Genomic DNA, 13,726 nt, shown 5'->3' on the forward strand with positions numbered 1-13,726 from the left:
TTAAAACAAAGACTCTAACTTTTCCTTTTGGACGTGTTTTCCTTTTTCCTGCAAAGCTACTGAGATACTCATACCCAATGCCACCTTGCTTTTGCTACTGGCATGGACATCTTAGGAAACTATCTAGGCTTTTATACCCAAAGAGCTCAAGACATTGACTGTATCCTCAATCCCTACAGGAAGTCTATGCAAAATATCTGTACATCTATGCACAAAGCAAAATGTAAAGATGATCATGCCCAATTTTTTTTTTTTTTTTTTTTTTTTTTGGTTTTTGGTTTTTCGAGACAGGGTTTCTCTGTGGTTTTGGAGCCAGTCCTGGAACTAACTCTTATAGACCAGGCTGGCCTCGAACTCCCAGAGATCCGCCTGCCTCTGCCTCCCGAGTGCTGGGATTAAAGGCGTGCGCCACCACCGCCCAGCGATCATGCCCAATTTTAATAAACCTGATGAGAGGCTCTGATAGCAACCTGTTTGAGATTACCAAAATAACTCAGTTGTTTTGACTTTAAAAATTATACCTTTAATTATAGAATATTGTTAGGATAATACAGCCATAGACAAGACACCAGGATAATTGACCAATACCAAGGGGATCCGCTCTCCACAACCACAGAACACAGGCAGAGTGTCTGGGTATGTGCAGGAACAGCCAGGGGCCTGCAAACAAACAGCATTGGTGAAGTGTGGCAGACGCCCGACTTCCACCGAGCTCAGCACTGGGAGTGGGCAGCGGATGACTGCAGGAGGGAGGGCACTCAGCTGCAGGAGGGAGGGCACTCAGCTGCAGGAGGGAGGGCACTCAGCTGGCGCAGACAGGTGTGGGAGATGGGAAGGCGACCAGAGACCCTCCCTGAGCATTTCATCTACAAGGCAAAGCAGCAAATGGCACACTAGCAAAACCTTTAAACGAAGGCTGGAGGTGGCGTGGCAGGGCTGGGGGGATGGGGACGGAGTAGGGAAAGGGGTAAAATGGAGCCGGATCGGAGGTGCTGTCTTCTGCGAGCTACACTCAAAGGCGCAACGGGAGAACGCTGAAATCCAACCAAGTCATTGGCTACATACAGATGCCATATCTGAGTTTAGTTAACAAGAATACATAAGTCACCTAACGGTTAAAATGGGAATACCCACGGCAGGCTAGATGTCGTACAGAATAGAAACCGTGTGCCCTGCCCCAAGTTCGTGCTCAAATGGGAGGGGCCACTCGGAGTGGTTTCCATTCGGTCGCTTTTGAGGCTGTCACTAGTGAGTGACACAGTGTCACCCAGCTGCGCTCACAGTGACTCTCTGTAGTAAAAGCACTAAATGCCAAATCCCAAAGAACGTATAGCCCTGGCTGTCCTGGAACTCGATCTTGTAAACCAGGTTGGCCTTGAACTCACAGAGATCTGCCAGCCTCTGCCTCCCAAGTGCTGGGATTAAAGGCGTGTGCCACCACCAATCCCCACCCCTGCAAAAAAAAAAAAAAAAAAAAAAAAGGTTTCTTTTTTTTTGGTTTTTCGAGACAGGGTTTCTCTGTGGTTTTGGAGCCTGTCCTGGAACTAGCTCTTGTAGACCAGGCTGGTCTCGAACTCACAGAGATCCGCCTGCCTCTGCCTCCCAAGTGCTGGGATTAAAGGTGTGCGCCACCACCGCCCGGCTCAAAAGGTTTCTTGAAAAAAAAAAACATGTTAACATTTGCAAGTTTGCACTAAGCACCATAAAAATGCACTGGGCCCCATCCCCTTCCATCCCCACGGGACGGAGTAAGCACCAATATCCGGGCTACTCATAATTCCTGCCTGGGCTGAGATAAAGAGAACTGAGGTACTGGGAGACACTGGGCGACTCTCACTGTAACTCTTTGTACCTGGAGGCGGGAAACACAATCCTCTTTAGGTTTATTCATTTCTTCTGATGAGGCCAAAGAGGTTTCATCACAGGAGAAGATAACTCAGTCTGAGAAAGGGCAAAGGACCTAACTGTCCGGTCATTCTCTCACATACAAGCAAGAGTTTAGTTCTGTACAAAGCCGAGCCTTACAGGAGAGTGCACGCTCGTGCACTAGTGTTCAGATTCTTTCCCATAACACAAGAAAAATAAAGGACATCTCTCACATGGAGTATGCCTACAGTTCTATCTTATGGTCTACATCACGTAAGAACATGCTGATTCTTAGGAATTCGGTCTCTGCTATTAGAATACACACTTCACTGTACATACACATGCCTTTATGCAAGCTACGATAGAGACTGGGGCGTGGCCCTATCAAACCCTAGAGTTAGCAGTACAAGGGCAACTGGCCTAACTGTTCAAAGTTAGATGGCAAAGGACACAGAAATGACTGTCGCTCCCTGGGAAGGGCTCGGTGCTCCCTTCCCTGAAGGAGTCGACTCACTTCCTACTCCTTCCGTCATCACCTGCGGTCCTGTCCTTTCCTAAAGGCAGTTTCTACACTACCACCTCTAAAGTGATTTCTGAAGACAATTGATAAACCTGATTAATGACAGCATCAATGGGTATCTCTTGCTAAGGTCACCACCACCCAAGGGACCTTGGTCCTCAAACTTGTACCCTTCTCCTTTCACACTGTATCCTCCGGTAGCTTTCAAAAGCATGCAAGCTATACACACGTGAGAAACAAGGAGAAATGATTCAGTCACTGCCTTCAGCGTGCAGAATCCTGAGCGCAAGATGGCAAGGTACCAATATGAGCTACTCAAGGAAAAAGCCCTTTGGAAGGGAAGTGCATGAGCCTGGCGACTGCGGTGTGTGAACAGTGGCTACTCAGGACAAGTCTGCCTGCCTTCTGCCAGAGCAGCTGCGGCCACCCTAGTCCAGTTCCACATTCCCACTGCAGTCTTTTGGGGCCAAAGATACAAGAGGAAAAAAACAACTTTTTAAAAATCTACTCCATCTCCAGGCCTAAGCATCCACCAGCATCTTGTCCTCTGGTCTTCAGCTTTCAAGTTACTAGGGACGGGGGCTGCTTTTGATGATGCGATTCACGTAATAAAATCGGTGAAGGAAAATAACTATTTTGGAGAAGGGGAAAACGTCCCCAACGCTGTGGGTCGGAATTTCAAAGGGGTTGTATTCTTCCATGTTTTAAACTGTGGCCCACAATAAGGAAAGTCAGTCTTAAGGAAGCTCACTGATATCAAATCAAATATAACTGTACCTCCACGAGTCATTTCTTACTCAGGAATACAGGACTTAGTCGGTATGGATTCTCTTGTGTTTAATAAGAGCTGAGCTCCGGCTGAAACTCTTGTCACACTCGGTACATTCATAAGGCTTCTCTCCCGTGTGAACTCTTTGATGGGTGATGAGGTTGGAGCTTTGCGTAAACCCCTTTCCACACTGCACACACTCGTAGGGCTTTTCTCCCGTGTGAGTCCTCTGGTGCTTAATCAGATCTGACCTCTCCCCGAAGCTTCGCCAGCACTCATTACACTCATAGGGCTTCTCCCCGGTGTGAATTTTCTGGTGTGTGATCAGATGGGAGCTGCGGCTGAAGCTTTTCCCACAGGCCGTGCACTCGTAGGGCTTCTCTCCCGTGTGCGTCCGCTGGTGCTGGACCAAGTGCGAGATGCGGCTGAAGTTCTCCCCGCACTCGTTACAGTGGTACGGCTTTTCCCCGGTGTGGGCCCTGCGGTGCCGCACCAGGTCAGAGTTCTGACTGAAGTTCTTCCCGCACTCCTCACACTTGTAGGGCCTCTCGCCCGTGTGCACGCGGTAGTGCTTGATGAGGTCGGAGCGCTCGCTGAAGCCCCGTCCGCACTCGTTACACTCGTAAGGCTTCTCGCCCGTGTGCGTCCTCTGGTGCTGAGCCAGGTGCGAGCTCCGGCTGAAGCTTTTCCCGCATTCCTCGCACTCGTAGGGCTTCTCCCCGCTATGGGTCCGCTGGTGCTGGATGAGGTGGGAGAGCCGGCAGAAGCTCTTCCCACACTCGTTGCACTTGTGGGGCTTCTCCCCGGTGTGGATCGTCTGGTGTTGGATGAGGTGAGAGCTCCTTCCAAAGCTCTTCCCGCACTCGTTGCAGTCGTAGGGCCGCTCGCCCGTGTGTGTTCTCTGATGCTGGATAAGGTGGGAGCTGCGGCTGAAGCCCTTGCCGCATTCGTAACACTTGTAGGGTCTGTCTCCCGTGTGCGTTTTTTGGTGTCGATTGAGGTCTGAAATCTGACTGAAGGCCTTCCCACACTGAGAACATATGTGATAGCGGATGCCTGTGTGGACTTCTTTGTGGGCCAGCAGGTCAGTGACCTGCTGGAGAGGGTAGCTGGCCCACTCCTCCGCGGTCAGCTCTCCCCACTGTCTTTCGGACCTGTCCCCACTTTCAAAGACTTCTTCGCTTTCCGGGTTCTTCTCAGCATCCCCAATAGGCTCTTCGGACATGGTCACAAACTCCACATCTTCACTAAGCTCTTCTTTCGGGTTTGTTTCGTTCTCGCTCCTGATCTCAAAGTCTGTAAGGAGTAAATAATGCGGAGACGGTCAGTGCATAAACATTCCCACTGTGTTCCTGGCACTAAACCAAGGGTTCTGTTTATTCCTCTCTCCACGGTGCTGCACAGTAAACCCAGGATTTTGGGTTTAGCCATTAGGTGCTCTACCACTCAGCTACACCATGCCCAGCTCCAGTACCAGGTCCTCTTTCTTTTACTTTTGTTTTTTCTTTTTTCATCACAGGATTTCTCTGTAGCTTTGGAACCAGTCCTGGAACTAGTTCTTACAGACCAGAATGGCCTTGAACTCCCAGAGATCCGCCTGCCTCTGCCTCCCGAGTGCTGGGATTAAAGGCCTGCGCCACCACCGCCCGGCTCCAGTCTATTTCAGCATCAGGTGAGAATGAAAAAGTGAGAAGCCCGTACACCATCCACAGGGGAGGGTGGACTGAGCCGAACGGCAACGGCAACACACCAAGTTCTTAACATGCATAACCGTGAATGCTCACATTTATCGTGAAAGTCCATCTCCATGAAGGAGAGACCCACGGCTCAGACGGAGAAGTGGCTTTCCCCAGGTAATGAGAGACACAGTAGGGGCTGGAGAGGCGATACTGCTCTTACTGAGGACCTGGGTTTGGTTGCTAGTACCCACACTGGGCAGCTCCCACTGGGCAGCTCCCAACCACAAATTCCAGTTCTAGGGATGCAATGCACTCTGGCTCCTGTGGGCACTATACTCATATACACAAACCCACACTCTCATATACATGTACTTAAAAAAAAACAAAATCTAAATGTCCAACTCAAGTCTTCTGCTAAGTTCAGGCTCTTCAGTTAATTGTTATTTAAGAAATATCTACACTCGGAGGCAAAGGCAGGTTAAATCTCTTTGAGTTCGAGGTCAGTCTTGTCTACAAGAGCTAGTTGCAGGCCGGGCGGTGGTGGCACACACCTTTAATCCCAGCACTCGGGAGGCAGAGGCAGGCGGATCTCTGTGAGTTCGAGAACAGCCTGGTCTACAAGAGCTAGTTCCAGGACAGGCTCCAAAACCACAGAGAAACCCTGTCTCGAAAAACCAAAAACCAAAAAAAAAAAAAAAAAAGAGCTAGTTCCATGATAGGTTCCAAAACTACAGAGAAACCCTGTCTTGAAAAACAAAAACAAACAAAAGAAACTATTCCCAGTATTTTTTTTTAGATTTATTTATTATGTATACGACATTCTGCCTCCATGTATGCTGACACACCAGAAGAGGGCGCCACATCTCATTACAGATGGTTGCTGTGACCCACCATGCGGTTGCTGGGAACTGAACTCATGACCTGTGGAAGAACAGCCAGTGCTCTTAACCACTGAGCCATCTCTCCAGCCCCTATTCCTAGTATTTTGAAAAAAGGAAACAATCAGAATCAAAACAACAAGAGACCTTAAATTAGGGTGTCTAAGAGACTCTAGAAAAATTTTGGAGCATGTGTTATTTTGTTTAACTTGTCAAGCCTTCTTAATTATTATATTTACTCAGAACCTACCAGATTTTTTTTTAATTATTTATTATTTATACAGTGTTTTGTCTGCATGTATGCCTGCATACCAGAAGAGGGCACCAGATTTCATTACAGATGGTTGTGAGCCACCATGGGGTTGCTGGGAATTGAACTCAGGACCTCTGGAAGAGCCGCCAGTGCTCTTAACCTCTGAGTCATCTCTCTAGCCCCATATGAAGTTATTTTTTAACTATCTCTATCAGGAACATTCGTTTGCGACAGGGTCTAACTCAGTATGTCAGGTGACACCGAATATTTATTTCTTCCAGTTGACTCTACCTACCCAGTGCAGTGAACACAGGTGCACACCACAGAAGCAGCTCCTGTATTTTTAAGACACATTATGTATACAGTGTTCTGCCTGCATGCATGCCTGCGGGTCAGAAGAGGGCACCAGATCTCATTATAGATGGTTGTGAGCTACCATGTGGTTGATTTGGAAGGGCAGCAGCACTCTTAACCTCTGAGCTATTTCTCTAGCTCCATGTCTTCATCTCTTATTTGACAGAAAAAGTGATTTACAGATGTCACTTAAAGTCAGAGTATATAAAAGGCTGCACAGAGCAGCCCCTCTTTTGCAGAGGACTGTTGGGGAACAAATCTGACATTCTATGTATGCTAAGCATGTGCTATAGCACTAAATCACAGACCAGCTTTAGAACCACATATATTGCATATACTTCAATATTTCATATATTTCAAGTGTGAAAATAAAAATATACAACCAGCTCATAAGGAACTTCTATCAGACACTACATTTTCCAAACTGGGTTTCTTAGTACACACCAGAAAACTGTAAGTAGTTATGTTCATTAAAAAGGACCTATGAGGGCTGGAGAGATGGCTCAGAGGTTAAGATCATTGACTGCTCTTCCAGAGGACCTGAGTTCAATTCCCAGCAACCAAATGGTGGCTCACAACCATCCGTAGTGAGATCTGATGCCCTCTTCTGGCCTGCAGGTATACATGTAGGCAGAATACTGTATACATAATAAGTAATAAAAAAAATTTAAACAAAAGGACCTATGAATAAATAAATTTGGTAACTAGTTACAAAAACAAACAAACAAACAAAAATCCAAAACCCAAAGGGAGGCTGGAAAGATGACTCAGTGGGTATTTATTTTACAAACATTAGAATCTGGGTTGGGACATCACATATACACATAAAGGCTGGGCATAACATTAACCCTAACACTCGAGAGGATGGAGTCTAGTGCATCCTGGGACCTTGCTAGTCAAAGGCACCAAAGAGCTAGCTCAGGGTTCAATGAGAGGAGAGACTTTGTCTCAAAAAATAAGGTGGAAACAGACAGAGGAAAGTACTAGAAGTTGGCCTCTGGCTTATATACACAGGAAAATGTCATCAGCACATACATGTGCACACACATGTATGTATATCCCCCCACGCACGCACGTGCACGCACACACACACACACACACACACGCATGCACGCGCGTGCACACACACGAAGCAAGCAAACAAACAGAAAAGAAATCCAAGCCGGGCACTCAGGAAGCAGAGGCACAAGGGGATCTCTGTGAGCTCAAGGCCAGCCTGGTCTACAAATCAAGTTCCAGAATAGCCACGGATGTTACACAGAGAAACCCTGTCTCGGAAAAAAAAATATATATATAAGGGCCTGAGAGCTGGCTCAGTGGTCCAGAGCACTTGTTGCTCTTGCAGAGGACCTGAGTTCAGTTCCCAGAACCCACATCAGACAACACACAACTGTCTATAACTCCTGCTACCGGAGATCTGATGCCCCCTTCTGGCCTCCTTAGGCACCAAGGATGCACGTGGTGCACAGACAAACATTCAGACAGAACACCTATACACCTTAGAAGGAAAAACAAAACAACAAAATGCCTTGGAAATATTTATTAACCCTCCCCTAAATTTATCTGTGTAAGCAACAAAGCTCCTGGTGATTCTAGCTAAGAATTGCTCCTGAGATAGTCTATAGAGATGCCAGAGCAAGTCTTTTTTTTTTTGTTTTGTTTTTTTTTTTTTTTTTTTTTTGGTTTTTCGAGACAGGGTTTCTCTGTGGTTTTGGAGCCTGTCCTGGAACTAGCTCTTGTAGACCAGGCTGGTCTCGAACTCACAGAGATCCGCCTGCCTCTGCCTCCCGAGTGCTGGGATTAAAGGCGTGCGCCACTACCGCCCGGCCTAAGAACAAGTCTTTTTAAAGACGCCCCTTCCTTCCTTCCTTCCTTCCTTCCTTCCTTCCTTCCTTCCTTCCTTCCTTCCTTCCTTCCTTCCTTCCTTCCTCTCTTTCCTGGTTGTGCTGTTGTGATGTATTTAGGCTGTGTCTGCAACAGATCTGGGTAAACAACATAGCTATGGCTGTTTAATTTTCACTTCACTTTTAATTATGTGTCTGTGTCCAGGTTGGAGTATGGGTACCTATGACTGCAGATGCCCTTCAGGGGCCAGAAGAGGGCATCTGAGCCCCCGGAACTGGAATTACAGGTGGTTGTAAGATGCCTAATGTGGATGCTGGGAGCTGAACTCAGGTCCTCTGCAATAGCAATACGTGCTCTTAACAGCTGAGCCATCTCTTCAACCTGTTTTTAGTAGTGGAGTTGTGGCTGCTTTTAAGGAAAAATTCAAGGGACATAGACTCAAGGGAGAAGTGGGGTAGGGGACAAATCAGAATAAAGTATACCAACACACATATAAAACATCACAATGAAACCCATTGTTTAGTATCAACTAACAATGAATTTAAAAAAAAAATAAAAAGAAGAATTGGTGTAGGAGGTCCTTTTGTCTAATAAAGAAACTGCCTTGGACTGTTGATAGGGCAGAACTTAGGTAGGCGGGGAAGAAGAAACTGAATTCTGGGAGGGAGAAGCCATGGATCCCCAGCATGAGACAGACACCGGTTAGAATCTTTGCCGGTAAGCCACTGCCACGTGGCGATATACAGATTACTAGAAATGGGTTAAATTAAGAAGTAAGAGTTAGGGGCTGGAGAGATGGCTCAGCGGTTAAGAGCATTGCCTGCTCTTCCAAAGGTCCTGAGTTCAATTCCCAGCAACCACATGGTGGCTCACAACCATCTGAAATGAGATCTGATGCCTTCTTCTGGCCTTCAGGCAGACACACAAGACAGAATATTGTATACATAATAAATAAATAAATATTAAAAAAAAAAGAAGAGTTAGCCAATAAGATGCTAGAGCTAATGGACCAAATAGTGATTTAATAAATACAGTTTCTGTGTGATTATTTCAGTTCCGGGCAGCCGGGACAAACAAGCAGCCTTCCTGTTACAAAGAATGTTAGGGAATATTATTTTCAGGTATGTGACTTTTGTTTATGCTGCATCTGTTTATCTGTGAAAATGTTACTGTGCCTGTCTGAAACACCTGACGATCCTAATAAAGAAATGAATGGCCAGGGCAGGAGCAAGGACAGGCAGGGCAGAGAGTATAAATAGAAGGAGAAATCTAAGAGGAGGCCACTGGGGCCAGCCACTCAGCCAGTCATGGAGTAAGAAGGAAAGAAGGGTATACAGAAATAGAGAAAGATAAAAGTCCAGAGGTAAAAAGTAGTCAGGATAATATAGTTAAGAAGAGGCTGGAGCTGGGCGGTGGTGGCGCACGCCTTTAATCCCAGCACTTGGGAGGCAGAGGCAGGCGGATCTCTGTGAGTTCGAGACCAGCCAGGTCTACAAGAGCTAGTTCCAGGACAGGCTCCAAAACCACAGAGAAACCCTGTCTCGAAAAACCAAAAAAAAAAAAAAAAAAAAGAAAAAGAAGAATCTGGAGAGATAGCTTAGAGGTCAAGAACACTAAATGCTCTTCCAGAAGTCCTCAGTTCAATTCCCAGCAACCACATGATGGCTCACAACCCTCTATACTGAGATTTGGTGCCCTCTCCTGGCAGACAAGCATACATGCAGGGAGAATGCTGTAGATAGATTAGATAGATAGATAGATAGATAGATAGATAGATAGATAGATAGATAATAAAGAAAGAAATATGTAAGTTAAGAAAATCTGGCAAGAAACAAGACAAGCTAAGACAGGGTATTCATAAGTAATAATAAGCCTCTGTGTGATTTATTTGGGAGCTGGGTGGTGGGCCCCTCAAAAAGCCAAAAGACTAAAAAATTCACACAATAGAAGAAGCAAAAGAAATTGGGACATCAGGGAAAGTCCAAGCTAAGAAAACCCCTCAGGTTACCTTTTGTTCTGAGGATAAAAACATTTTAAAATATCTTAGTCCTGTGCCTGGCTTTATGCACTGCTGAGAATCAAACCCAGGGTTTCAAGTATGCTAACATCCTACCCACTGAGCAGCAGCCCCCAGCCTCATGAGTTCTCCTCTCAATGGGATTTGTGATCTGACCGTGCAAGGATGCCTCTGAAACAACACGGCACACCTGAAGGATGAGCACCTTTGAAGCTGCTCAAGACAAGAACCTACCCAGATAAAGTACCTGAGGCAAAACTGCAGCCATGGAGCCAAAACAAACACAAAAGGGGCGGCTTCTGCCCTTCTGTGAACCTGCTTAGGAGCCCTCATCTTCTAGCGCCCTAGAGAAAAAGCACCGTTTACAGGGCATTTACAGGACCTTTACGTCCTGGCAGGCACCACAGCGCCAGACCTGTTTGGTCAGCGATCTGTACAAACAGGCTGCCGGATGGCGAATGACTCATGGAATGAGGATCCTCAAAGTCTCTAAAACTGCAGAAACCATTTTTTTTTTCTCCCGACCATATAACATAGACCATCCCACATTTAAAGCTTTGCATCACTAATTGTCTGGTTTCCCTTAAAAGCAAACAAACAAGTCTGCACTGAAAGACCTAAGTCATTTTGACAGGTTCAAAACAGGAGACGAGAAAAGGTAAAAATGCCCACTCACCCAGTGAGACAACATTTCCGTAATTCTCCTGCATCACGTCCCTGTAAAGGTCTCTTTGTGTAGGATCCAGAGGTCTCCATTCTTCCCGAGTGAGGTACATGGCCATATCTTCAAATGTCACAGGGGCCTGAAATCACACAATGCTTCCTCACTACTTAGCATCTAGGAGTTTAGTCCCAGTCTTTCTTCTTGAAATTAGAGACATGGTTAGAAATGTCGAGAAGGCATTGGCATTAAGTCTGATCTGTAGAGTGCAAAGAAGAAATAAGAAAGAAAGAAAAAAAGACATGTGGTCAAAAGGCAGGGCGATCTACGAGCTGCCTCCTCAGGCAATCTCCTAGATACCCCTGCCCACTTTGGGACACATCCTCTTCAGACCTAGAACTTACAGGGCTCCAGACCTCTACATGCAATGTTCTCCTTTTCTAAGACCAGTGACATTCTCTTCTTTTTTTTTTTTTTTTTTTTTTGGTTTTTCGAGACAGTGTTTCTTTGTGGTTTTGGAGCCTGTCCTGGAACTAGCTCTTGTAGACCAGGCTGGTCTCGAACTCACAGAGATCCGCCTGCCTCTGCCTCCCAAGTGTTGGGATTAAAGGCGTGCGCCACCACCGCCCGGCGACATTCTCTTCCTTATGGTACAGTTCGAGCGCCAACTGTTGTTCTTCCTGCCCCCCTCCCCCCATTTGCTCTTCACTCCTTCCTCGGATACCGCACAGAGTTAATCACGCCACGATTTTGCTGTTCCCACACCACAACACTTTCTTGCTAAGGCAGAGGGTTTATCTTATTGAATCAAGGTTAATCGGGTGCACCTCTCTCTCTACAGATAGTTGGCAAGGAGGGTATCACCCATCTTGTTCAGTTTTATTCTCCTCAGTAGTTAAAGGCATACAGTAGATGTTCGATATATGCCTGTATATGACTAAATTAGCCAGCACTAAGCCCCTGCAGCAAAATAGTGAAATGAGTTAACCCCAGGGAATTTCCTATAGGGTTTGCAGAACGGGGAAACACCGGGCGAGATGGGTAAGCAGAGGCGAGGTCCGGGAAGCCACCCCCGGCTTACCTGGGACCCAGCCATGAGCAGGGTGGCTGCCATCTCAGGCTCAAACGTTCGTCTCCTGGGAGAGAGAGAGCAGGAAAAGTAGCTAGTAGACAACGCTGAAGGAGATGAAAAGCAGGGAGCGAGGCGCGCCTAGAGGCCCTGCCCACTCCCTAGGGCTGCAGTTCTGGTCGCCGGGTATGCAGGAACGGCCCAGACCGGTCACTCTCCTCCTTCTCTGACCCCCGAGCGTGACCCGCTCTCCGCGTCTCGGTTAATACCAACTACATGCAAGGCTAGAGTAAGGGAGGACAGCCCCTGGCTAGGTGCCCCCCCTGACTGGGGGTCAAGCCGATGCTATTAGACGGAGGCTTTCAACTCAGCCCTACAGAACGCCTCTGCTCTTCCATCTCCGGGCAAGGGCCTTTCCGGCAGCAACCTCAACCAATCAGCAAAAAAACTCATCAAACACAAGGCCAATCAGATGCCAAATCATCAGCCCTCCTCCTGCCGCGTGGCCGAGCATCTCCACCACGCGTGCGCGCGCCGCGCGGCCTGCCGGGACTTGGAGTTCCACTCTGGCGTACAAAGGCCACTTAGAGGCCAAGAGCTGGGGTGGAAAAAGAACAAAAGGGAGGAGACAGGGCAACGTCCTTCACTTTCTTCTCGGAGACCACAGCACTACTCAAGTAAAGGAGGCTTCCCTGATTTTTTCTCATGGCCCTACGACCGTCTTTGAGTCAGATATTATCCGCGAGTGTGGCGGCCTGGGCTGAACTCAGCTGGGATCAACCCGTATTTGACAGCCCAGTCCAGAGCGGGAAAAAGCTCCAGTTCCCTCCCTCGGGAGACTCCCAGGCCGCGGTAGAACTTTGGGGCCCGCCCACGTACTCGCAACACCTCCCAGTTCCGCCTGCAGCGCTTGCTCTCCGCGTCCGAGAACTACAACTCCCAAAAGAACTTGTGGTATTCGCAACCTGGCTGCAGACTACATATTCCAGTAGGCTTCGTGCTGCATGTCCTATGTGGGAGTGCAGCCTGCAGCCAGGATCCGGTATCCTGTTAACCCTGTAGGGAGCTTCTCGCGCTGTTTTATAGAGACCCGACCCAAGTGCACTTATTATCTAAAACGCCAGAACACTGAAATCAGAAGCGGATAAGGAGCTAGGATGTGTAGGGAGATAGCTGGTCTCAGAATGGAGCCTCAAGGAACTTGCACGATTGACGGTCTCTCTGCTGAAAGATTCTTGAAGACCTCCCAACACCATAGAAACCCAGGGTCTGTGATGTTTGAACCTGAAAGGGTCCTAAGGATGTTAGCAGTCTCTGTTTCAAAGAAGCCACAAACCCGGGATAGGGCAGAATGAACAGGCTTACCTCCTGGTCTGTGAAACACCCAGTGGATCGCTGGTTCCAAGATCCTCCAGAGGCCTGAGATCCCCACGCCTCAGAGTTCTAAAGAGCCCCGACGTTCCAAAAGATTCTAGAGATCACCAGCAGATTCCGGAGAGCCATGGGTAGAAATCCGAATCCATAGATGAACAGGCAAAGGCCAGAGTTGGCTGGTAGGATTGAGCCCAAAGTTTCAAGATTTGCAGAGACCTCAGACTGTTCTATTGCTCCGAGAAAACCACAAGCTCATAAACAGATCCCTGAGGCCACGACAGCTGACCAATAAACACCAACAGCAGCTAAGCTACATTCAGTAAGAGTCCTCCAAACAGTAGGACTTGGAGCCTTCAGCCGGAATGAAGGAATTAGACAATGGAAGACGAGGGCTAGGCAAAGCAGGCATTCTGCATGGGGAAGAGCTTCCAGCTTGCTGTA

The 13,726-nt window shown here is 47.5% G+C and overlaps 1 protein-coding gene across 4 annotated transcripts; it reads right to left on the reverse strand.

Moving 5' to 3' along the window:
* Positions 1 to 506: 506 nt before the first annotated feature.
* Positions 507 to 13,726, reverse strand: Znf436 (zinc finger protein 436). 4 transcript variants are annotated; one of them, XM_057785253.1, is made up of 4 exons: positions 13,277 to 13,726; positions 11,924 to 11,978; positions 10,858 to 10,984; positions 507 to 4,451 (listed from the first exon to the last, which is right to left on the reverse strand). In XM_057785253.1, the coding sequence occupies exons 2-4, from the start codon at positions 11,954 to 11,956 to the stop codon at positions 3,199 to 3,201; spliced, it is 1,413 nt and encodes a 470-aa protein (XP_057641236.1). In that variant the 5' UTR covers positions 11,957 to 11,978; positions 13,277 to 13,726; the 3' UTR covers positions 507 to 3,198. The 4 variants fall into 4 exon arrangements, with proteins under 4 accessions (XP_057641236.1, XP_057641237.1, XP_057641238.1 ...); XM_057785254.1 differs by having other exon boundaries at positions 10,858 to 11,101; XM_057785255.1 differs by lacking the exon at positions 11,924 to 11,978.

The sequence above is a fragment of the Chionomys nivalis genome, chromosome 11 (assembly GCF_950005125.1).
Source record: "Chionomys nivalis chromosome 11, mChiNiv1.1, whole genome shotgun sequence".
In the NCBI taxonomy this organism is placed as follows: Eukaryota; Metazoa; Chordata; class Mammalia; order Rodentia; family Cricetidae; genus Chionomys; species Chionomys nivalis.

What these genes read in the sequence shown, in the direction of transcription:
- Znf436 (XM_057785253.1), bottom strand. Translation starts at nt 11,956, where the DNA reads ATGGCAGCCACCCTGCTCATGGCTGGGTCCCAG. An exon ending in TGCTCATGGCTGGGTCCCAG is followed by an intron (nt 10,985 to 11,923) that starts GTAAGCCGGGGG and finishes GTGTGATTTCAG; the next exon opens with GCCCCTGTGACATTTGAAGA. An exon ending in CGGAAATGTTGTCTCACTGG is followed by an intron (nt 4,452 to 10,857) that starts GTGAGTGGGCAT and finishes TACTCCTTACAG; the next exon opens with ACTTTGAGATCAGGAGCGAG.